This window comes from Tamandua tetradactyla, chromosome 11, assembly GCF_023851605.1.
Source record: "Tamandua tetradactyla isolate mTamTet1 chromosome 11, mTamTet1.pri, whole genome shotgun sequence".
NCBI classification, from domain to species: domain Eukaryota; kingdom Metazoa; phylum Chordata; class Mammalia; order Pilosa; family Myrmecophagidae; genus Tamandua; species Tamandua tetradactyla.
In genome coordinates, this window is record NC_135337.1 from 92,361,104 (window position 1) to 92,384,160 (window position 23,057).

Genomic DNA, 23,057 nt, shown 5'->3' on the forward strand with positions numbered 1-23,057 from the left:
GCGGCCATTTTCCTTCGTGCTCCCGCCTGCTTCCGTTGGAATGCAGTGCGGCCCCTCTCGGTTTCCGTTCCCAGAGGCAGTGGGCTGGGCCTTGGAGTCGGTGGTCGGAAGACCGGCGGTGGTGGGAGGGCTGGCGGCGGCCGGGGTCCCCGCGGTCAGCAGGGGCTGCCCCTGCCTCCCGCGGCCACTGCGGAGCCGCGCCCGCCCCTCCTCGCCGGGACGCGCGCCTCCCGCTGCCCGGCCGCGCCTCCCTCGCCCGCAGCTCCTTCTGACTTGCTGAATCAGGAGCTCTGGAGCGGGTCCCTCAGTCAGGGTGATTCCTGTTTAATCGGTGTCCAGAAGCAACCTTTGCTGTCTTTCCAGAGAGGACCAGCATCTCTGCCATTCGGGTCGCGGGATCCGGGCCGTGGCATAGTTCTCTCTACGCTGCTGTGTGGATTTCGGCAAGTTCTGTGAGCTCTGGGTGAAATGTGCCTCAGCTCGCCCCTTGCCTCTCTTCCTTATCCAAGAGATGTTATTTAATCTGTGAATTGTACCCTTGCTTGTCAGCATTAATTTGATACGTTATATCCAGGTACACTTTTCTAAAAATTTATTCCTTATCCTCACGTTTTCATATCTATTCTTTTATTTGTATGTCATATTCTCCTTGTAACATCTGTAATTTTGATTCATTTTCCTCCATTACTTGGTCAGTGCTCTGTTGTTCTTGAAGAAGATTGCTAAAGGTGTGTCAATTAGTTTTCAAGGGGTACATGTTTAGTCTTTGTAATTCTTTTCGTTTTTTTAAAACCATGGATTTTGTCCTTGTTTTCATATTTTTTTCTTCACCTTTCTGGTGTTGTTTCTTTTCCAGCCTTATTAAGTTGACAGTATTTTTTTTCTTCTATGGGAGTTAATGCTTATAAATACATAACCCCAAATACGAAACCAGTTATAGATTTCGGTGTATTCTGAAGTAATTATTTAAATTTTCTGACTCTGTTCTGCTCCATAACCCAGTTCGGACTCACTGAAGGTAAATAAATGTGTCTCGTTATCCCTTTACTGTACTGCATTTTTATATAGCAGGTAGCCCAACCTGATACATTATGCTTTGTTTATTTACTGCCATCCCCCAAAAGATTGAAATGTGCTTCTGGATTTTTCTGTTTTGTTCAGTGCTGTACTCTCTGTTCCTGCATGTAGTTAGGTTAAATATTGTCTAATAAGCAAATTTTAGGAAATGAAAGAACAGGAGATAAGAACCTAAGGGAGGCATACTTTGCCAGGAGGAACTAAAAAACATAGCATTTGAATAGAATGCTTCATTTATTTACTCTTCATAGTTCCCATCAGGATTCTAAACTAAGCCCTGGTAATGCTGACCTTAATAAGAACTAAATGTTCATAAATGTATTACTTGAATGTTTAAGTATTGAAGACAGACTTACATTCACATCCTGCCTCAACAACTTTCTTATTGGGTAACGTTGAATGCATGGTTAATTGTTAATTGACTGTGTTTCTAAGATTCCTCAGCTATAAATTGGTTATAATAATAGCTGATGTGCAGAGTTTCTGGAGAATATACATCCTCATGTCATGGCTGCTCAATAAATGGCACATTTTGTTATTTTAGCAAAGAATGTTAAGCTTTAAAATATGCTACTTGTTTCGCTGAAATGGAAGTGACTTGAATTTTTGCTGTTTGAAATTTGTGAAACAGCTTTGCAAACAGGGCTGTATCAGAGATGACACGGGATTGTTACTTCAAGTATTTTTGTTCTGCTTCTGTCCCATACAGACAGTTTTTGGCATGGGAATCATATCATGGCGTTCTTTTCTCTGCTGCATGTGTGTGTAATTCAGTGGCTTGATGCTTCTTCTCAGAGATCAAGTCTTAGGGGATCTAGCACACAGTCCAGTAGTCAGGTGCTGGGCATGTATGTTTGCCTGCCTAGAGAAGCAGAAATGAGAAATATTGGGAGTGGAACCTCCAAAATCCTGGTGTATAAGTCATTGCTTTTTTGGATTTGAGACATGAAGTGTCTATTATTTTGCTTGAAGGCAGATGTGACTTACTATCATGGGCAAACTAACACTTAACCCTTTTAGGCTTTGGATAGCATACATGATGGTACTTTTAACCTCTTCTTCATGACCATCAAGAACCAGAGCATTCTTCTAGCTCTGGAGGAGACATGGTTGCTTTTGCTTAAATGGTTAGTCATAATTAACGTGCAACATGCAAGCTCATGAGCGTGGGAATTATGGGAGGTCTGGATTCTCATATCTTCTTTCTCTTGTCTCAGCTCTAACAGCTCAATAACCTGCCTTTCTTCATGAAGGGGACATGGGGGAAGAAAGAATAGCTGCTGAATTTCTGAAAAATATGACACAGGTAGGTATAAATTAACAATTCTCCAAAAGAATATTTTCATTTCATCATATCATCTACTCCTTCTAATTGTCTAAGTAGAGATCAGCAACCTGTTTCTTAGGGCTAGATAGTACCCTGGGCTTTGAAAACCATACAGTTTCTGTTGCAAAAATGTCTGCCATTTTAGTGAGAATGCAACCATAGGCAATACCTAAACAAATGTTTTATTGTTAAAGCTAAATTTTATTTACACACAGAGGAGGCGGGCTGGGTTTAGCCCACAAGCTTTAATTTGCTGACCCCTGGCCTAGAGTACAAGAAAATATGGCCAGCTGTGGGCCTGGGTTGAAAGTTGTGCTTCTGTAGGCTTCTAGGCCTCAGGTTTTGTGGGGGTGGGTGTGGGGGGGAATGGAAACCATCCCAGTCTTTTGATATTTTTGTAGTCATTCAAACCTCATCCAGATTTGACTGTGTGTCATGTTGTATGGCTGCTATGATGGACAGTAGGAAGTGGGTGTAATTGTTTTTATAAGAATGAATTTATGATGTCATTGTGAACATTATTTCATTTCAGGAGCATTTCTGTCAATTCTGCTGTATGCTGTGGACTGTTATGGAGCATAAAAATAAAAATAAGACTAGAATTGGTCACCACCAAACTGTGAAGAGATAAATTTAGTATGCTAGAGTGTAGTTAAATCTGTGAGACAGAATTTATTCAGTCAGGGAATATGTGTGGGTAGAAAGGGGAAGGGGTCTAATGATTGAGTTTTACAGAGTATCTAGATGCTGGAAGACCACAAAACCTTTTGAATTTCCTATGAATTGATTCTCAGTTCCTCAGTGCTATGAGTCTAGCCCATCCATCTGCACACATCAGGGGAGTTTGTGCCTTGCTTATGCTAAATATGTGGAATGTTTTAGGACTCAGTGGTCTTTGAGGATGTGGTAGTGGACTTTACCCAAGAAGAGTGGGCTTTGCTGGATCTTTCTCAGAGGAACCTCTACAGAGATGTGATGCTGGAAAACTTCCAGAACCTGGCCTCACTAGGTAACAGTGGCAACAGTTCTTCATTTACTTATTTATAAAACAATTTTATGTTACTCTTTAACCTTGTTCCAGAATTTGGACTGAGGAATGGGAAGACATTGGAAAATGAGACAGATGTGGTTACTGGCCTCAGGGAGCTTACAGTCTGGTGGTCTCACCATGAAAATAAGCATCTGATTATTCAACTTTTTGTTTTTCTTATGATTGAAAACCATGAGGCTCATTGAGTGTTGAAAACTGGGCATAGGTATTGGGTCTTGTAGGGACAAAGGGTGAAGTTTTGTGGTTTGGAACCTTTTGTAATTTTTACTACTATCAGTGGCCTTTACACGGAGACCACCAGGAACACATCTTTAGACAAGTTCTGTTACAGCTCTCTATAGTATGGGAGAACACATACCAATGGGAGCTATGGATTATCTGATTAAGAGTAAGGAAGAAACTATTACAGGATCTGTGCTTTAGTTGGGTGATTTGGGGAAGGGTCTAAGGAGGTGAGGGTTACTTCTTGACAGAAAACAGGGACAATGGGTATTTTGTTTGGTACAGTGACCTAACTGTTGTCCATGCTACTTAGACAAAGTTATAAAGTGGCTTTGTTTATTACCTATGTCTGGTCTTAAGAGTAACCTTGTCTGAGATGGATATTCTATGAGATGTTTGAGTATTAGGAAAACAAAATGTCTTGGCTGTGTGTCAGACAAGCTTTCGATAAATAATTAGGTTTAGTTATGTTTAGTTCTTGATGTTAGAGGCTTCTTCTTTTTCTGTGTTTTTAATATATTTGGCAAATATTTTCCTGTAGTTAAACTCATGTCTACCTTTAGAGCATCTGAAAACCAAAGTTTTTTTTTGGCCCTGTCTCATGGAAATGTTTGTGGTTCTTTGTTGTTTTCCCTCATGATGTGTCTTTCTTCATGAACAGGGTGTCCCCTACACATACCTCATCTGATTTCTCAGTGGAAACAAGTGGAAGTCACGGAGACAGTGAAGAGAGGACTTCCCCAGAGCACCTTTAAGAAGGAACACCAGGAAGGCAAGAATCCTCAGGAGAAACTGTCGCAGTTGGGAGATAGTACATTTGGAAAAATCAAATAAATTACAAACATCTTTTTGTCTAAGGAGGATGATCTTCATCAGATACTTTAGATTACTTTTTTGTCTATCAGTCTTCTCATGTTTTCCATGTTCTTTGGAAAGATCTTTCACATTTTCTCTGTGAAAGTTAGCATGTAGTGAAGTACACTTTATTGTATTCCTTTTTAGTTTTCTCACCTAATCTCCTATTTATCTAACCATTATTCTCAGTCTTCATGGAATTATTTCTTAGCAAATTGACTCTGTGTCTATTATTACCAAAGTCCTGAAACAGCTAAACTCCCATAATTCCTTTGCTCACAGGTGTCTTCACTTTTTTATTTCAGGTTTTGAGATTCATCTTAAAACCAATGAGTCAGTTGCTCAGCAAGATATTTATGGAGGAAAAATATCCAATGAACAGAAAATAGTTATATTGAAAAGGAATGATTCCTGGTCCTCCATTTTACATGAAAACTGGGAATTCTATAATATCAATTATCAGAATAAAAACCATGAGAGACATTTGAGGTGAGTGGCATTTATATAAAAGAAAGCAGTGTCTCAACAGAATATCTTAATATATCATGAATTTTAAAGTATATTTTTTGTTTTAGAATATAAACTAGGTCAAAAATTGCTCTTTCACGAAGAATTTTCACATGATAATATTGTCACACATGTAACTAAGGTAGTTGAATGTTGACAAATAATTCACTTGTAAAGAGTTATAAGAAAAATCTCTAAGTGAGAAACTCAGTGGCATTATTGGCTGTATTACAGCCCTCTGTGAGAACTTTAGGTTTATAAATTGGCAGGTAAGAAAGCAACACATTCACTGAAACTGAATTTATTCTAATAATGTGCTTTTTTGTTTTTGAAAGAAATCATATGGTGGAGAGCATCTGTGAATGTAATGAACGAAATCAATGTGTGCAAACCTGCAGCCAAATTACAAATCTTAATATTTGCAATAGAACTACTGGAGTAAAACCCTATGAATGTTATGAGTGTGGAAAAGCCTTCATGGATCATTCATCCCTTAAAAATCACATCAAGTCTCACCCTGGAAGCAAACCCTATCGGTGTAAAGAATGTGGAAAAGCCTTCCATTTTCTCACTTCCTTTAAGAAACATGTGAAAAATCCTATTGAAGAGAAACCTTATGAATGTAAGGAATGTATTAAAGCCTTTAATTGTTCCTCATCCTTTAGGGCACACGTGAAGAGTCATACTGCAAAGATAAACCATGAATGTAAGGAATGTGGAAAATCCTTTAGTTGTTCCTCATCGCTCACAGAACACAAAAGAATTCATAGTGGAGAGAAACCTTATGAATGTAAGGAATGTGGAAAAGCATTTAGTTGCTCTTCCTCTCTCTCTAAACACAAAAGAATTCATAGTGGAGATAAGCCTTATGAATGTAAGGAATGTGGGAAAGCCTTTAGTTCTTCCTCCCACCTGATAATACATATAAGAATTCATACTGGAGAGAAGCCTTATGAATGTCAAGAGTGTGGGAAGGCCTTCAGTGAGTCCTCAAAACTCAATGTACATGTGAGAACACATACTGGAGAGAAACCCTATAAATGTAAGGAATGTGGAAAAGCCTACAATTGTCCCTCCTCCTTGAGTATTCATATGAGAAAGCACACTGGCGAGAAACCCTATGAATGTCTGGAATGTGGAAAAGCCTTCTATCTTCCCACTTCCCTTAATACACATGTGAAAAATCAAAGCAGAGAGAAACCCTACGAATGTAAGGAATGTGGGAAAGCCTTTAGTTGTCCTTCATCCTTTAGAGCACATGTGAGAGATCACATTGGAAAGGTACAATATGAGTGTAAGGAATGTGGGAAAGCCTTTAGTCGTTCATCATCCCTCACTGAACACTTAAGAACTCACAGTGGAGAGAAGCCATATGAATGTAAGGAATGTGGGAAAGCTTTTATTAGTTCCTCCCATCTTACAGTACATACAAGAACTCATACTGGAGAGAAACCTTATGAATGTAAGAAATGTGGGAAAGGATTTATTTATCCCTCAGCCCTCAGGATTCATATGAGAACGCACACTGGGGAGAAACCATATGAATGCAAGGAATGTGGGAAAGCCTTCCGTCATTCTTCATATCTTACTGTCCATGCAAGAATGCACACTGGAGAAAAACCCTTTGAATGTCTGGAATGTGGGAAAACTTTCAGTTGTCCCTCATCCTTTCGAAGACATGTGAGAAGCCACACTGGAGAGAAACCTTATGAATGTAAGGAATGTGGGAAAGCCTTTGTTTGTCCTGCCTACTTTAGAAGACATGTGAAAACTCACACTAGAGAAAACATACACATGTGATATGTATGATACTTTTTCTAATCTTAGGCAACATGTAAGATTTCACACTGTGGGGACACCCTGTGAATGTAAGAGGAAGCCCATTAGTTATCACTCATTCTTTTAAAAACTTTTGAAAACTTGGCATCTAAACCATGTGGGGAAGTCTTCATGAACATCACTATATTGTGCATAACAAAATTCATACCAGACATGAATTCTTATCATTGTGGTATTTCCTTTGCCACTGCTTCATCCTTAAAGTGGACTTCTTTAAAATTCACAGTTTATTTTCTGATATGAACATTTAAGGTGATAAATTTCCTTCTAATACCTCATTAACTCTAGCCATATACGTTTTAGTATGAGGTTTTATTATGGTTCAGACATAAATATTGTCTTATTTCCACTACAAAGTCCTTATGAACCCTTAGAGGGCCCTATGAACCCATAGAAGTGTATATATATTTATATGCAAGTAGGAGTAGTGTTTTTAAATTGTTTTCTAATGAACTCTAATTGGGTCTAAATGTGAAATCATGTTAAACTTTACTATGGAGAATCTTTTTTGTCTAGAATGGCAGATACTGGTCATGGCCCACCCAATATTTATGTGTCCCTTTTTTTAACTAAGAGAACTTACATTTACTGAGGTTATCAGTCTTTGCTATTAATAGATTTTCCCATCCACTAAGTGATTTCAGCAAAAATTAATGTGTTGAAAATGGATGGTCTTATCCAATGAGGTAATTTTGTATTTTGTCCTGTGTCCTTGTGATGTAAAGATAAGTAAAGATGGTTGGGCTGGTTTATGTTATATTAACTAGGTAGGGCTGAGGACTACATTTTCCACATCACTTTTTGGCATATTCCTGGTTAGAATTATCAAAGAAATTTCATGAGAAGGCAAGGAAGACAATGAATAAAGCCAATATTACTGTCAGTATCATGGGGCCATTTGACAAGTAGACAGCTGCTTAGGGGCTTGGCGTGCTCTAGTTTCCAGCTCATTTTCCTGATTATTGGGTTTAGCAATCAATAATTGGCTCAAAACAAAACAGTAAGGCCTTGGTGACAATTGTTGCTGAAGGTGCACAAAATCCTTTTGGGATTTTCTGGCATGCTTTGGCTTTATCATTTTGTTGATATGGTTTTCCTGGTACATCAACTGACTAGAATTGGTCCTAATTTGGGGCAGAGTTATTGTCTGCACAGTGCTGCTCATCATGACACTGTTGATGGGGAAAGATACTATGCAAGCCCACTCTGATTTTGAAAATGCAAGGAGTTGTGACAAATTATCATAGGCAGGATTGAGGTAAGCATCAGAGATGTTATCACATTTAGTGGACAAGGATTTATATGTGATACCCTCAGACAGCAAGGAAGATTTTGCTGCCTTTTTATCTGAGGAGATGAAAGCTATTTGGTTTTAGCTTCTTCAGGCATATTTAGCGTCTCTTCTCTTTTTGTTTCTTTGTATTTTCCAATTATCTCTAGAAATATACTTTCCTTTAATCAGTTTTTACCTTTTTATTAAGGTATACATACACTAATATGCATGTAGTACTAATTTTAAATGTATAGCTTGATGAAATTTCACATGTATATATCCTCTTAAATGTAGAACATTTCTAGAACTTCAGGAAGTTTACTTATGCCCTTTCCCAGTAATTACCAAACCACAATTGTGACTCTTGCTGCAATTGATTAGGTTTGTTCCTGGTTTTCATATAAATGTTAAAACACAGTATGTATACTTTGTGTGTGGCTTCTTTTGCTCAACATGCCTGAAATCCATTTTGTTGCATATATTATTAGGATTTGTTTTGGTTGCTCTTTTGGTAGATTTATTTACTTATTTTTCATGATATATATGTAGGAATGAGATGACTGAATCTTATTAGGCTTTATGTTTAGTTTTTCTAGGTGTTCCATTTTGCAAAACAGTTGATCAATGTATATTGCCCAAAGCAATATAATAGAGTTCTAGTTCCAATACCAGGACAGGACTTTTTAATTTCATTCATTCAGCAGAGTACAGTGGTATATCATATTTGACTTTAATTTGCATATTCTTGATATGTAGTGATGTTCAGTACTTTTTCATGTGCTTATTGACCATCTGGATATCTTATAAGAACACCTTTTCAAGCATTATTTTGTTGATTTGAAGGGCTTCCATCTGGTGTCTTATTTATTGTATATGTGTGTATATCTCTTTATAGATGCATACATATGTCAACTATATATTATATATGATATAATATGTATATTATATATACATATATTGCAAACAACTTCTCCAAGACTCTGGATTTTCATAATTCCTTTCATTTTTGTAAGTTATGGAGGGAATTTACTGGCTTGCTTATTGAGAGGTTCTTGGGTGTAACTAGTTTTAGGCATGACTGGATCATGAGCCTAAAATAATTTATCTGGATGAAATCTTTCTCCATATCTTGACTGTGCATCCTTCCATACTTGCTTTTCTCCAAGGCAGGCTGCTTTCTTCATAGAGGACCCTGGAAGCTCCAGGCTTCCCTCTTCTCAGGTTGAAGTCTTGGGGAAAAGGGTGTGATTATTTATTTGGACAGTCCCAATATGATTATCTGCATGTAATCTTTTTTTTTTTTTACATGGGCAGGCACCAGGAATCGAACCTGGGTCCTCTGGCATCACAGGCAAGCATTCTGCCTGCTGAGCCATCGTGGCCCACCCTGCATTTAATCTTATTGGCTCTGGTTGACTCATCCACCATGATCCAGTCACTGTGGTCAGGGGACTGGTTTAGGAGTAGTTCCTGTGCTCTCAGAAATGGGTTAGATTCTGCACCGGGTACATCATAGTCCTTGAGGTTGTGATGCATATGGGTTATATTGGAGGTGGCAGTGGGCAGATGGGGTGAACTTGTGGGTAGGATCTAGAAATAGAGCTAATATTGTCAGCTAACAAGTTGTGCTTACTCTAGTCTTAGCAGTGGGAGGTAACCTAGGAACTCTGGGAACTGAGCAAGGACTAGATACATAGTTCCTACCAATCCTCTCAGAAAGGTAGCTGACATCTGATAATGTGCCTATAGATTACTAAAATTGCTTTTCAGTATTTAAGTAAGCATAAAAATCGGCTAGCAATTTGAGTCCTGTTTTAAGACATGATTTCCCAGGCCAAGATAATGGACATATTCTCTGATGCTTTATTCCCCCTAGACTTTATTGTTTATCTCTTTTACATCTGGGTTCCATTTTGAATAATGTTTTTTGTAGGGTGTGAGGTGGGATCAAGATAAATGTGTATTTGTATGTGTGTGTGTCCAGTTGATAATAATAATTTATCAAATAGACAAATTTTCCCCACTATCTCTATCTCTGGTACATTTGTCTTGTACCGGTATCACACTATCTTGATTTAAATTGCTTGACAGTACTTTTGGAAATCTGGTACTATGAGCTTTCCAATTTTTTTATTCTTCAAGGTTGTATGTCTTCTTTATTCCCCATTGATTTCTATATTAATTTTAGAATCCCCTTATCAGTTTTCACTTGGCACTATGCTTGCTGTTGCATTGACTTCATAGAACAATTTGAGGAAAATTGACATCTTTACAATATTAAGTTTTCCAATTGGTGAACATATTAAGTATAATTGCTTATTTACCAGGTCATCTCTAATTTTTCTCAACAGTGTTTTATAGGTTAAATTGTGGAAATCAAGAATGAATGTCTGCTTAATTTATTTCTATCTATGTGGTGTTTCACTTTGTGAATATTATTGATATATTAGCTTCCTTTTTCAATTGTTTTGGCTTATAGAATTGCAGTTTTTTCTTGTACATTGACCTTCTATCCATTGACATTAATAAATTTAATTATTTATTCTAATACTTTGTTTTGGATTTTCTGTACACACAATGCTGTCAATACCAATAAGAGAAAGTTTTACTTATTTCTAAACTTCTAGTGATAGTAGAAATGATGAAAGTGGACCTCCTTGCCTTGTTCCTGATCTTAGGAAATTGTTCAATATATCATTGAGTACAATGCTAGCTGTAAGTTTCTAAGTGATAACTTTCATATTAAGGAAATTTATTCTATTCCCCAGTTTGTGAGATTTAAAAAATCATGAATGGATATTGAATTTTATCCAGCACTTTTCTGCATGCATCAAGATCTTTTTATTTTTAATTTTAGTCTATCCTATACTTTTCATTTTTTTTTGTAGCTGACTTCATAAAAGGAGTTGGAAACTATTCTGAAAGACTGTGAATGAATGATCTGTTCTTTCTATTAATGAAATTATCTTTGGATTTTCTTCCAGGGAATCTTTTATGAAGTAGTCTTACTGGTGAATTATTCCTGGCATATAAATAGACAAGAAACTATTTAAGTTTTCTATTTGTTTTTGTTAGTTTTTCTAAGTTTTCATAACTCTTCAAGTTTGTTGGCATAAACTTGTTTAAAATATCCTGTATTTTCTTTTTAATGTCTGAAACAAGACTAACAATACTTCCTTTTACATTCCCAACAATGGTAATCTGTGTGTATTAGGGCTGTCTAGGGAAACAGAAACACAGGAGCTATATCTCTCTATAATATATATATATATATATATATATATATATATATATATATATATATATATATATATATATATATATATATATATATATAAATATGGGATTTTAAAAAGAAATTGGCTCATGTGACTGGGAATAGGCAAGTTCAAATTTTGTAGGGTGGACCTCAGGCTGGGAACTGCAATGAAGTTTTTTCATAAATTCTTCATGAGAAGCTCACTGGGTGAAGTAGAAATGGATATTCTCCCATCTGACTGCTGAAATCACCACTTCTTTTAAGGCCTTCAGCTGATTGGATGGGACTTCTCTTTATTGGTGTCAATCTCCCCAGTTGATTGTAGATGCAATCAGCCATAGATGCAGTCAAATTATGGATGATTTAAATCCTCACAGTAAGAGTCAGGCCAATGCTTCTTTGACCAAACAATTGGCCAAGTTGATGCATTAATTTAACCATCACGTTGTGTATTTTCATCCTTTTTATTACTCTTCAAAGAGATATTTTTTAACAGTTTTATTGAGAATTATTCACATACAATACAATCTATCCAAAGTGTGCAATCAGTGGTTCACAGTATCATCACATAATTGTGCACTCATAACCAGAATTTTATAACATTTTCATTACTTGCCCCCCAAAAAAGACCCCAAAATATCCCATACCACTTATCTCCCACTATTATTGATCCTTGGCATTGGTGTTGTACATTTGTTACTATTGATGAGAGAGTATTAAAATTTGACTGTTAACTGTAGTTTGGAATAGTGCATTTCTTCCATATGGTACTATGTTATTATTATTCCATGTAGTAATGATGTACATTTGTTCTAGTTCATGAAAAAATATTTTGTATTTATACTATTACTGTCATCATCCACCACAGGATTCACTCTGTTATACAGTCCCACGTTTTTTGGTATGTGTGTTTGTTTTTGTTTTTTTACGTGGGCAGGCACTGGAAATTGATCCCAGGTCTACAGCATAGCAGGCAAGAACTCTGTCCCTGAGCCACCATTGCCCACCCTTACAGTCCCAAGTTTTATCTTCTAGCTTTCCCTCTAGTGATATATGTGACTCTAAACTTCACCTTTCAACTAAAATCATAATTCAGTGCTGTTAATTACGCTCACCATAATGTGCTACCATCACCTCTATCCATTTCCAAGCATTTAAATTCAGCCTTGTTAACAATTCTGCACATATTAAGAATCTGCTTCCCATACTGTACTCTCATTCTATCTCCTAGTAACCTATATTCTGGATTTTAGCTCTTTGAATTGACATTATAATTAGTTCATTTCAATGAGATTGCAATATTTGTCCTTTTATATCTGACATGCCACATAATATCCTCAAAGTTCATCCATATTGTTGCATGCTTCAGGACTTTAGGCATTTGACAAAATCCAGTATTCTTTCTTGATAAAAAGTCTTAGAAAAATGAGAATAGAAGGGAACTTCCACAGCATGATAAGGGCATATATGGAAAATAATCCAACAGCTAATATTGAACTCAATGGTGAAAGACCAAACTTTTCCCTTTAACATCATGTGCTGGTTTGAAGCTGTTATGTACCCTAGAAAAGCCATATCCTTAAATCCTCATTCAGTATTTCTGGGTTGGATCTTTTGATAGTTCCAATGGAGATATGATCCACCAAATTGTGGGTGGTAACTTTTGATTAGATGGTTTCCATGGAGACGTGTCTCCACCCATCAAGGTGGGGTTGCTTACTGGAGCCCTTTAGGAGGGAACTATTTTGGAAAAATCTTTAGAACCAACAGAGCCCGCATAGCTAGAGACCTTTGGAGAAGCATAAAGAAAACGCCTGCGAGTAAGCAATAGAAGCCTCAGAGAAAGCTAGCAGATGTTGCTAGGTGCCTTTCCAGCTGAGAGAGAAATCCCAAACATCATTGGCCTTCGTGAGCCAAGGTTTCTTTTCCTGGATGCCTTAGGTGGGAAATTTTTATAGCCTTGCTTTAATTTGGACATTTTCATGGCCTTGGAACTATAAGCTTGCAACTTAATAAATTCCCTTTTTAACAGCTGTTCCATTTCTGGCATATTGCCTTCCAGCAGCTCACAAACTAAAACAATCAGGAACAAGACAAGGATGCTTACTATCCCCAATATCATACTAGAAATCCTAGCTGCAGAATTAGGCAACAAAAAGAAAGGAATTCAAAGAGGAAAAGAAGAAATAAACTTTCAATATTACAGATGACATAAAGTATTTAAAAAATCCTGAGAAATCTACAGCAGAGCTATCCGAGCTAATAAACAAGTTCAGCCAAGTGGTGGGATACAATATCCACACAGAAAAATCTTCACAGGGCGTTATAAGTTATATTAATTTATTAAAAAATCAATTTTCAAAAAAAATCAATTTTCAAAAAAAATCAATTTTCAGCTTCCTTTTTCTTTCTCAAACTTCAATTTCTGGTCTTATCCCCTTCTATTTAGGTTTAATTTTCTTTTATTTTTCTACATTTTTGAGACATTTCTACATTTTTGTATCTGTATATCCAATTTGTTTTTAAACCCATCCAAGGAGAACTTAATTTCAAATATTGCCTTTATTAAAGATATAGAATGTGTTATTTTTTGAGTCCTATATTGGAATTCTTCACCTTTTCATCCACTTTCTCGTGTCTCCTGTTTTGTTAAAAATATTTGTATGTTTATTTTAAATTTCTTTGCTAACTCTAACATTTGAATTGTCAATTGGTTCTGCATCCGATATGTGTCTTTTCCTTAATTATTCACACTTTCTTGACTCTGTTCATGTGTCTTATATAAATGCCTGTGTGTGTGTGTGTGTGTGTGTATAGTATTAGAGAAGTTCTCGGTTTATAGAACAATCATGCATAAAATACAGGATTCCCAAATACCACCACAGCAACAATTTGCGTAGGTGTGGTACATTTATTACAATTCATAGCACATATTTATAATCATACTCTTAAAGTCCATGGTTTAACTTAGGGTTCACAGTTTGTGTAATGTATTTTCATGGATTTATTTTAAAGGGATTGTTCTGTTACTGCATATTAACAACCTGACATTTCCCCCTTTTAATCATATTCAGATAAATGTATTGGTGATATTGTGTTCACAATTGTGGTAGTTTGAAGTTGTATATACTCCAGAATATGTCATGTTTTTGAAATCCATTCTTGTGGGTATAGGTCTGTTGTGGTTAAGACCTTTTGATTAGGTTATTTCAATTGCAACGTGGCCCACCTCATTAAAGGTGGTTCTTAATTGTCTAAACAGAATCCTTTATAAGAGGATAAAACACATACAGAAATAAAGAGATGAAATTGAGAAAAGCTCACAGAAAAAAAAGGCTTTGAGAGAAGAGCCACTGAAGTCAAAACATGGAAGCTCAAAACCCAGAGAGAAGGACCAGAAGATGTCACCATGTGCTTTGCTGTCTGAGAGAGATCACTGGTAGCTGATCATCAGAGAAGGTTCTAATCTGTTGATGCTTTAATTTGGACATTTTTCATGGCCTAAAAATTGTAAACTGGTAAATTAATAAATCCCCATTTTAAAAGCCAACCCATTTCTGGTACGCTACATTCTGGCAGATTAAGCAAACAAAAACAACGATGTTGTGATATCATCACCACCATCCATTACCAAAACATTTTCATCATTCCAAATAGGAACTCTTCACATTTTAAACCCTAACTTCCCATTCCCTATCCCCACCTGTCCAGTGATAATCTATAGTATAGATTCTGACTCTGAATTTACTTAGTCTAATTGTTTTAAATCAGTGAGGTTGTACAATGTTTGTCCTTTTGTGTCCACCTTATTTCACTCATTGTGATGTCCAAGGTTCATCCATGTTTCTGCATGTATCAGGACATCATTTCTTTTTACAACAGTATAGTACTTGATTATACATACATATATATATATATATATATATGTATACACACACACACACACATGCCATATTTTGTTTATCCATTCATCAGTTGATGGATACTTGGTTTGCTTCCATCTTTTGGCAATTGTGAATAATGCTGATATGAACATCTTTGTGCGAACCTCTGTTTCAGTCCCTGCTTTTGGTTCTTTTGAGTATATAAGATGGTGTGGGATTGTGTGCTGGTTTGAAACTTGTGTACCCCAGAAAAGCCATGTTCTTTAGCCCTGATACAGTATTCCTGGGTGGGATATTCTGATTAAGTTATTTCCATGGAAATGTGACAGACCCAATTGTGGGTGGGAAATTTTGATTAGGTGATTTCCATGGAGATGCATCTTCACCCATTCAAGTTGGGATTACTTACTGGAGTCCTTTAAGAGGGAACTATTTTGGTAAAAGTTTTAGAGCCCTCACAACCAGAGGCTTTTGGAGATGAAGAAAGATACCTTTTCTGGTATATTGCATTCTGGCAGCATTAGCAAACCAAAACAGATTGCCAGGTCATATTGTTGTTCTACATATAGTTTTCTGAAGAAACCCCAAACTGTCTTCTACAGTAGCTACACTAGTTTACATCAATGAATGGGTGTTCCTATTTCTCCCCATCCTCTCCAACACATGTAGTTTTTTTTTTCTAAATAGAAGCCATTCTAATGAGTCTGAAATGGTATCTCATTGTAGTTTTGACTTGCATTTCCCTATGGTTAATGATGTTGAGCATCTTTTTATGTGCTTTCTGGTAATTTTTATACCTTCTTTGGAGAGATGTCTGTTCAATTTTTTGCCCATTTTTAATTGGTTTGTTTGTCTTTTTGTTGTTAAATTGAAGTATTTGCATATCTTTGATATTAATCCTCTATCAGATATATGATTTCCAAATATTTTTTCCACTCTAGGTTTTTTGTTTTACTTTCATGATAAAGCCCTTTGAAGCACAAATGTTTTTAGTTTTTATAAGGTTCCATTTATATATTTTACTTTTGTTGCTTCTGTGTAAGAAACCATTGCCTGACATAAGGTCCTGGGCATGCTTCCCTGTATTTTCCTTGAGCAATTTTATAGTTATAGCTCTTATATTAATGTCTTTAATACACTTTGTGTTAATTTTGTGTATGTTGTGTTGTAGGGTTCTGTGCCTGTTTTACATTATTGTGTACCCCAGAAAAGCCATGGTCTTTAATCCTATTTTAATATTGCTGGGCAGAATCTTTTTGATTAAGTTGTTTCCATGGAGATGTGGTCCACCCAGTTGTGGGTGGGAACTGTTGATTAGGTGGTTTCCATTGAGATGTGTCTCCACCCATTCAAGATGGGGTCACTTACTGATGTTCTTTAAAAGGGAGCCAATTTAGAAAAAGCTTTAGAGCCCACACAACCAGAGGCCTTTAGAGATGAAGAAAGAAAATGCCCCTGCGAAAGCTGTTTGACATGAGAGACCTGAAGAGAAAGCTAGAAGACATTGCCATGTGCCTTCCCAGCTGACAGAGGTATTCTGGACCCATCAGCCTTCTTTGAGTCTAGGTATCTTTCCATGGATGCCTTAGTTTGGACATTTTTATAGTATTAGAATTGTAAATTTGTGACTTAATAAATTCCCTTTTTAAAAGCTGTTCCATTTCTGATATATTGCAACCTGGCAACTTTAGCAAACCAAAACAGGGTCCTTCCTCTTTTTTTTAATTTTTGCAAAGGAAGATCCAGTCTTCTCAGCACCATTTGTTGAGGAGACTATTCTTTCCTAATTGAGTGGTCTGCCATCTTGTCAAAAATCAGTTGGCCATATCCTCACTCTCTCTAAGCCCAACTCTTCAAGTGAAATCATTGCCATCCCCCTACATGGGACATGACATCCGGGATTGAAAGTCTCCCTGGCAGCGTGGGAGATGACTCCCAGGGATGAGTCTGGTCCTGGCACTATGGGATCAACAATTCCATCCTGACCAAATGGGGGGAAATGTATAACTAATAAAATATCAGTGGCTGGGAGAGTTCAAATAGAGTTGAGAGGCTACTCTGGAGGCTGCTCTTATGCAAACTTCAGTTAGACATTGTTGCTATCATAAAACTTGCCAACCCCCAACAAAAATCATTGCAGCAAATTGTAAAGAGCATTTAGGGCAATATGTAAGATTCTACAAAGGTTCCATGCACTAGGGTAACTTTCCTTAAACCTACAACCTCCAGATGGGCCCCTGGGCTAGATAAGTCCTGAAACCTAGAGGGCCCAGCCTCTTCAGAACATTAGCTAGTTCTATCTCTATACCCAATATTATTGACAGTCCCTTCCAACATGAAAAAGTTAGAATGGCCATAGCCCAAATACCCCTAAAAAGTGGGATAGAAAGATCAAAGCTGATGATGGAGTTATGCAGTGAAGGTAGGGTTTAACAAATGAATATGATTGCTGAATGAAATCATTACATTGATATTTCTTTCAGCTTCCAGTATCTTAGAGTAGCTGGAAGTACAAACCTAAAATTGTGGAATTGTAACCCATGCCAAATTCTGAAATCTGTTCTACAACTAATTGTTGTGGTATGCTTTGAAACTTATTGCTTTTTTAATATATGTTTTTTTCACAAAGAAAAAGAAAAGTTGATTGTGATGATTAGAAAAATGTTTGTCCCTTCTAGCCTCCTATATTCTCGAGCAGTTAGAAGGAAAAATCTGAGATGATGGTATGGTAGCCCATGACAGACTCTGATCTCTCCTGTAACTACTTGTTGAAGAGTGCTTTGAAAACTGTTGCTTTCTTTTTTCTTTGCTTTGAATATATATTCTATTATACAAGAAAAAAGTTTAAAAAATAAAAAATGAAATGGTAAAAAATGTACTTAGAAATTTATTGCTTTTTAAAATATATGTTATATTTCACAATAAAAAATGTTTTAAAAAATCAGTTGGCCATAAGTGTTAGGGTTGATTTCTGAGCTCCCAACTCTTTCCTTTGGTCTGTAAGTCTGTCATTGTGCCCAGACTATGCTATTTTGATTATGTGACTTTGTAATAAGTTTTAAGGTTGGGAATTGTGAGCCCTCTAACTTCATTCTGCTTTTGTGGCATGGCTTTAGCTATTCATGACCCCTTACCCTTCCATATGAATTAGATGATTGGCTTTTCCATTTTTGCAAAGAAGATCATTGGAATTTTTATTGGGATTACAATAATTCTTTAGATTGCTTTAGATAGGATTGACATCTTAATGATACTTCGTTTTCCTATTCATGAACACAGAATGTCCTTCCATTTATTTAGGTGTCTTTGATTCCTTTTTAGCTCATTTTTGTAGTTTTCTCTTTACAAAGCCTTTACATGCTTGGTTAGGTTTATTCCTAGATATTCGATGATTTTATTCCTTATTTGAATGATATTTTTTTGAGATTTCTTCTGATTGTTCATGCTTGTGTATAAAAATATTACTAATTTATGGGTGTCACTATTATACCCCACCAAGTTGCTGAATTCGTTTTTTAGCTCTAAGAACTTTATTGTGGATTTTTAAGGATTTTCTATATATAGGATCATGTTATCTGCAAACAGTGAGTGTTTTATTTCCTCCTTTCCAATTTTGATGCCTTTTATTTCTTTTTTGTGACTAATTGCACTGGAAAGAATTTCCAGTACAATACTGAGTATCAGTGGTGATAATGGGCACCCATGTCTTATTCCAAATCTTATAGTGAAAACTTGCACTTTTTCAACATTATGTAGGATGTTAGTGTGGGCTTTTCATATATGCCCTTTATGTAAGTGTTTTAATTAAGAAAGGGTGCTGTATTTTGTCAGAAGCTATCTCTACATCAATTAAAACAATCATGTTTTTTTCCTTCATTCTGTAATATGGGGGTCTTACATTAATTGATTTTCATTTGTTGAACTACCCTTGCATACCAGGGAAAATTCACAAATATGGGGAATTAATTCTGAAACAACCAATGGGTTACAGAGGAAATCAGAGTTGAAATTAGGAAATATCTTGATAGAGAATGAAAATGAAAATACAGAAAACAATGTTTTCTTACATTAAAAAAGAAGAAAGACTTCAAATCTTTCTAACCTAACCTCAAAACTGGACAAACTAGAAAAAGAACAGCAAACTAAACCCACGGTGAGTAAAAGTAATGAAATAACAATACTTAGAGCAGAAATAAAATAAAAAATTCTATAGAGAGAATCAATAAAACCTGAAGTCAGTTCTTTGAAAAGATCAAATAAATGGACAAAACTTTATCTAGACTGAAAAAAAAGGAAACAGATATTGAAAACCTGAAATGAAAATGGGGACATTACTACTGACCTTGCTGAAATAAAAAGTACTATAGCAGGATACCATGAATAACTGTATGCCAGTAAACTGGATGACCTAAATGAAATGGATGAATTCTTAGAAATACACAAATTACCTACATTGATTCAAGAAAAAAATAGAAGATCTCAGCAAACCAATTACTAGTAAAGAGATTAAATCAGTAATGAGAAACCTCCCAACAGAGAAAATCCCAGGGCCAGATGGCTTCACAATTCTACCAAACATTTCAAGAAGACAACTCCAATTCTGCAGAAACTCTTCCAGAAAACTGAAGAGTAGTGTACATTCCCTAAGTCATTCTACAAGGCCAACATCACCCTCATTTCAAAACCTAATAAAGGTACTGCAAGAACAGAAACTACAGACCAATCACTCATATGAATATAGATCCAAAATCATCAACAAAATACTGCCAAACTGCATTCAACTGCATATTAAAGGAAGTATCACCATGATCAAGTGTAATTTAACCCTGGTATGCAAGGTTAGTTCAACATAAGAAAACCAATTAATGTAATATACCACAGTAACACAATGAAGAAAAAAGCCACATAAGCCACATAATCATTTCAATCAATGCAGCAAAGACATTTGACAAAATCCAGTACTGCTTCTTGATAAAAGCATTTAGAACACCAGTAATTGAAGGAAACTTCCTTAACATGATAAAGAGCATAAATGAAAGCACACTGTGAATGTCCTACTTATTGATGATAGATTGAAAGCTTTTTTCCTAGATCAGGAAGATAAGGATTGTATTTTACTTTCCTAGGTTGCTGAAAGCATATACCATTAAACAGGTTGGTTTTGACAATGAGAATTTATTAGCTTAAGTTTGACATTGAGAAAATGTCTAAATCAAGGCATCTTCAAGGCAGTGTTTTCTTCCTAAAGACTGGCTGCCAGCAATTCTTGGCTCCTCTGTCACATGGTATGTCACATGCCTTCATCTGCTAATCTTTATGTGTTTTGTTTCTGGCTTTCATTCATTTCAGCTTCTTGCTTCCATAGCTTTCTCTCTCTCCTTTTCTGTATTCATTCCATTTACAAAAGACTTAAGTATAGGATTAAGTCCTATCCTGAGTGAATTGGGTCACACCTTAACTGAAGTAACCTCATCAAAACATCCTACTGACAATGGATTTATACCCACAGGAATGGATTAGATTTAAGAACATGGCTTTCAGTGGTATATAAGCTTTATACCACCACACTTCTCCATCTGGACCCCCAAAGGACTTGTTCTTTCCCTATATAAATATATTTATTCCATCACAATATCCCCAAAGCCTTATATCATTTCACTAATATACTGAGCACAAAGTCTTATCAAAATTGGTTATAGTTGTGCTTTGTCCTGGGGCACAGTTTCCCTCCTCTGTGGACTGTGCCAGGCTCATCCCTGGGAATCATGTCCCACATTACCAGGGATGCTTGTATCCCTGGGAGTCATGCTCCACAGAGGGGGATGAGCAGAACATTTATTTGCAGAGTTATCTTAAAAAGAGAGGGCACATTTGAGCAAAAATGAGGCTCTCTGAGAGTGACTCAGGCATGATTACATGCAGACCTAGGCTTACCATTACAGAAATAAGACAAGCCTCAAGATCAAGGGGTTGACTGATTAAATTGGAAGTCCCTAATACCTTAGAGAGTATTAGGAATTCCCCAGGTGGAGAAGATTAATAGTTCCTCATTTTCCCCCAATTCCTCAAGGGGACTTTGCAAACACTTTTTAATTTTCTGTCCACACTACTCTGGAATGCATCCAGGTGTTAAATTAACCTGTACATAATAATAATAACTCATTCCCTTTTCTATGGAATCCCCTGTTCCATGAAATTAGGTTGTTTAAATAAAATGACCAGACAATTCAAATAGACAGTGAGTATTTGGGTTTGCAAATGCTGCCAGAATTAAAATACCAGAAATGGATAAGCATTTATAAAAGTTTTATTAAATTACAAGTTAACAGTTTTAAGACCTTAAAAATATCCAAAATAAGTCATCCAGAGAAAGATGCCCTGACTCCATTAAACATCAATATCTGTCACTTGGGAAGGCACGTGGCTGCACCTGCTACTCCATATTCCTAATTCCATTGCTCCAGCTTCTTATTCCAGGGACTTCCTCTCTAAGCATCTGTGGGTCCTGACTTAGCTCCCCTGGGACAAAACTCTGGGTTTCATCTCTTAGCTTAGTGTCTGTTGGTCTCTGGTTCCTGTCTAGCTTCTGTCAGCTCTCTCAGCTCCTGGCATCTCCTGGGGCTCTGCATTTCCAAACATTTGCATTTAATCTTTTTCCTGAATGTTTCCTTGTATTGGCTTTTTTAGGGACTCCAGTAAACCAATCAAGACCCCACCTTGAATGGGCAGAGCCACATCTCCATCTAATCAAAAGGTCACACCCACAATTGGGCATGCCGTAGCTCCATGAAAACAACCTTATCAAAATGTCCCACCCTACAGTATTGAATCAGGATTAGAGGAACATGGCTTTTCTGGGGTACACAACATTTTCAAACCAGCACAGACTCTTTGGTCTCTCACAGAGGTTGAAATTTAAAAATACGGGCAATATTATCCTTTACCCTACATTCTGATTTGCTCTAGTTCTAAACAGGTCCATTTCATTCTAATTTCCATCTGGAGTTTGAACTTTCCTTCAACCTCTTCAATGGTTGCTGTGTGAAGCAATGCTGACTTTCAGACCTATTGAACTCCAAATATGAGTCTCAGGTGTCACAGATACCCAGTGTTCCAAAACCACCAAGTCCCATACCATGAACACAGCATCTCAACATTTTGAAATAACAGTTTATCTTTTAAACTCTTTTATTCACATGTATACAATCCATCCTTAGTTTACAATTAATGGTTCCTGGTATAATCACATGGTTATACATTCACCACCACAAGCTATATGAGAACATTTCCATTTCTTTTGCAAAGAAAGAAGAGAAAAGGAGAAGAGAGAAAAAAAAACAAAAAGTAAAAGAGAACAACAGCAAGAATTCCATCACCCTCCCTTTTATCCCTCTGTTATTCACATTTAGCTTTGGTTATTGCCTTTGTTACAGTTAATGAAAGAATCTTACAGTGTCACTGTTAACTAGTTGCATTAACTGTATTTCCATTCTCCCTTCATTTTTGCCAGCTTTTGAGTCATGTATCTTGGGGTACTGTTGTTAGGTGCATAAATATTTATGATTGCTATTTATTCTGGGTGAATTGCCCCTTTTATTAATATACAGCATCCTTCTTTGTCTCTTAATTAGTTTTTTTTTCTTAATTAGTTTTTAACTTGGCCTAGTTTGTCTGATATTAGTATAGCTGTCCCAGTTCTTTTCTGATTACTATTTTCCTGGAATATCTTTTTCCAAACTTTCACTTTCAACCAATTTTTGTCT

At 36.4% G+C, this 23,057-nt stretch overlaps 1 protein-coding gene across 1 annotated transcript; it reads left to right on the top strand.

The window, feature by feature from the left end:
- Positions 1–28: 28 nt before the first annotated feature.
- On the top strand, positions 29–6,945 carry LOC143650735 (uncharacterized). Its single transcript, XM_077121898.1, has 6 exons — positions 29–574; positions 2,295–2,383; positions 3,287–3,413; positions 4,339–4,449; positions 4,838–5,021; positions 5,375–6,945. The coding sequence occupies exons 2-6, from the start codon at positions 2,336–2,338 to the stop codon at positions 6,837–6,839; spliced, it is 1,935 nt and encodes a 644-aa protein (XP_076978013.1). The 5' UTR covers positions 29–574; positions 2,295–2,335; the 3' UTR covers positions 6,840–6,945.
- Positions 6,946–23,057: the final 16,112 nt, after the last annotated feature.

What these genes read in the sequence shown, in the direction of transcription:
- LOC143650735 (XM_077121898.1), top strand. Translation starts at nt 2,336, where the DNA reads ATGGGGGAAGAAAGAATAGCTGCTGAATTTCTGAAAAATATGACACAG. An exon ending in TTCTGAAAAATATGACACAG is followed by an intron (nt 2,384 to 3,286) that starts GTAGGTATAAAT and finishes GGAATGTTTTAG; the next exon opens with GACTCAGTGGTCTTTGAGGA. An exon ending in AACCATGAGAGACATTTGAG is followed by an intron (nt 5,022 to 5,374) that starts GTGAGTGGCATT and finishes TGTTTTTGAAAG; the next exon opens with AAATCATATGGTGGAGAGCA.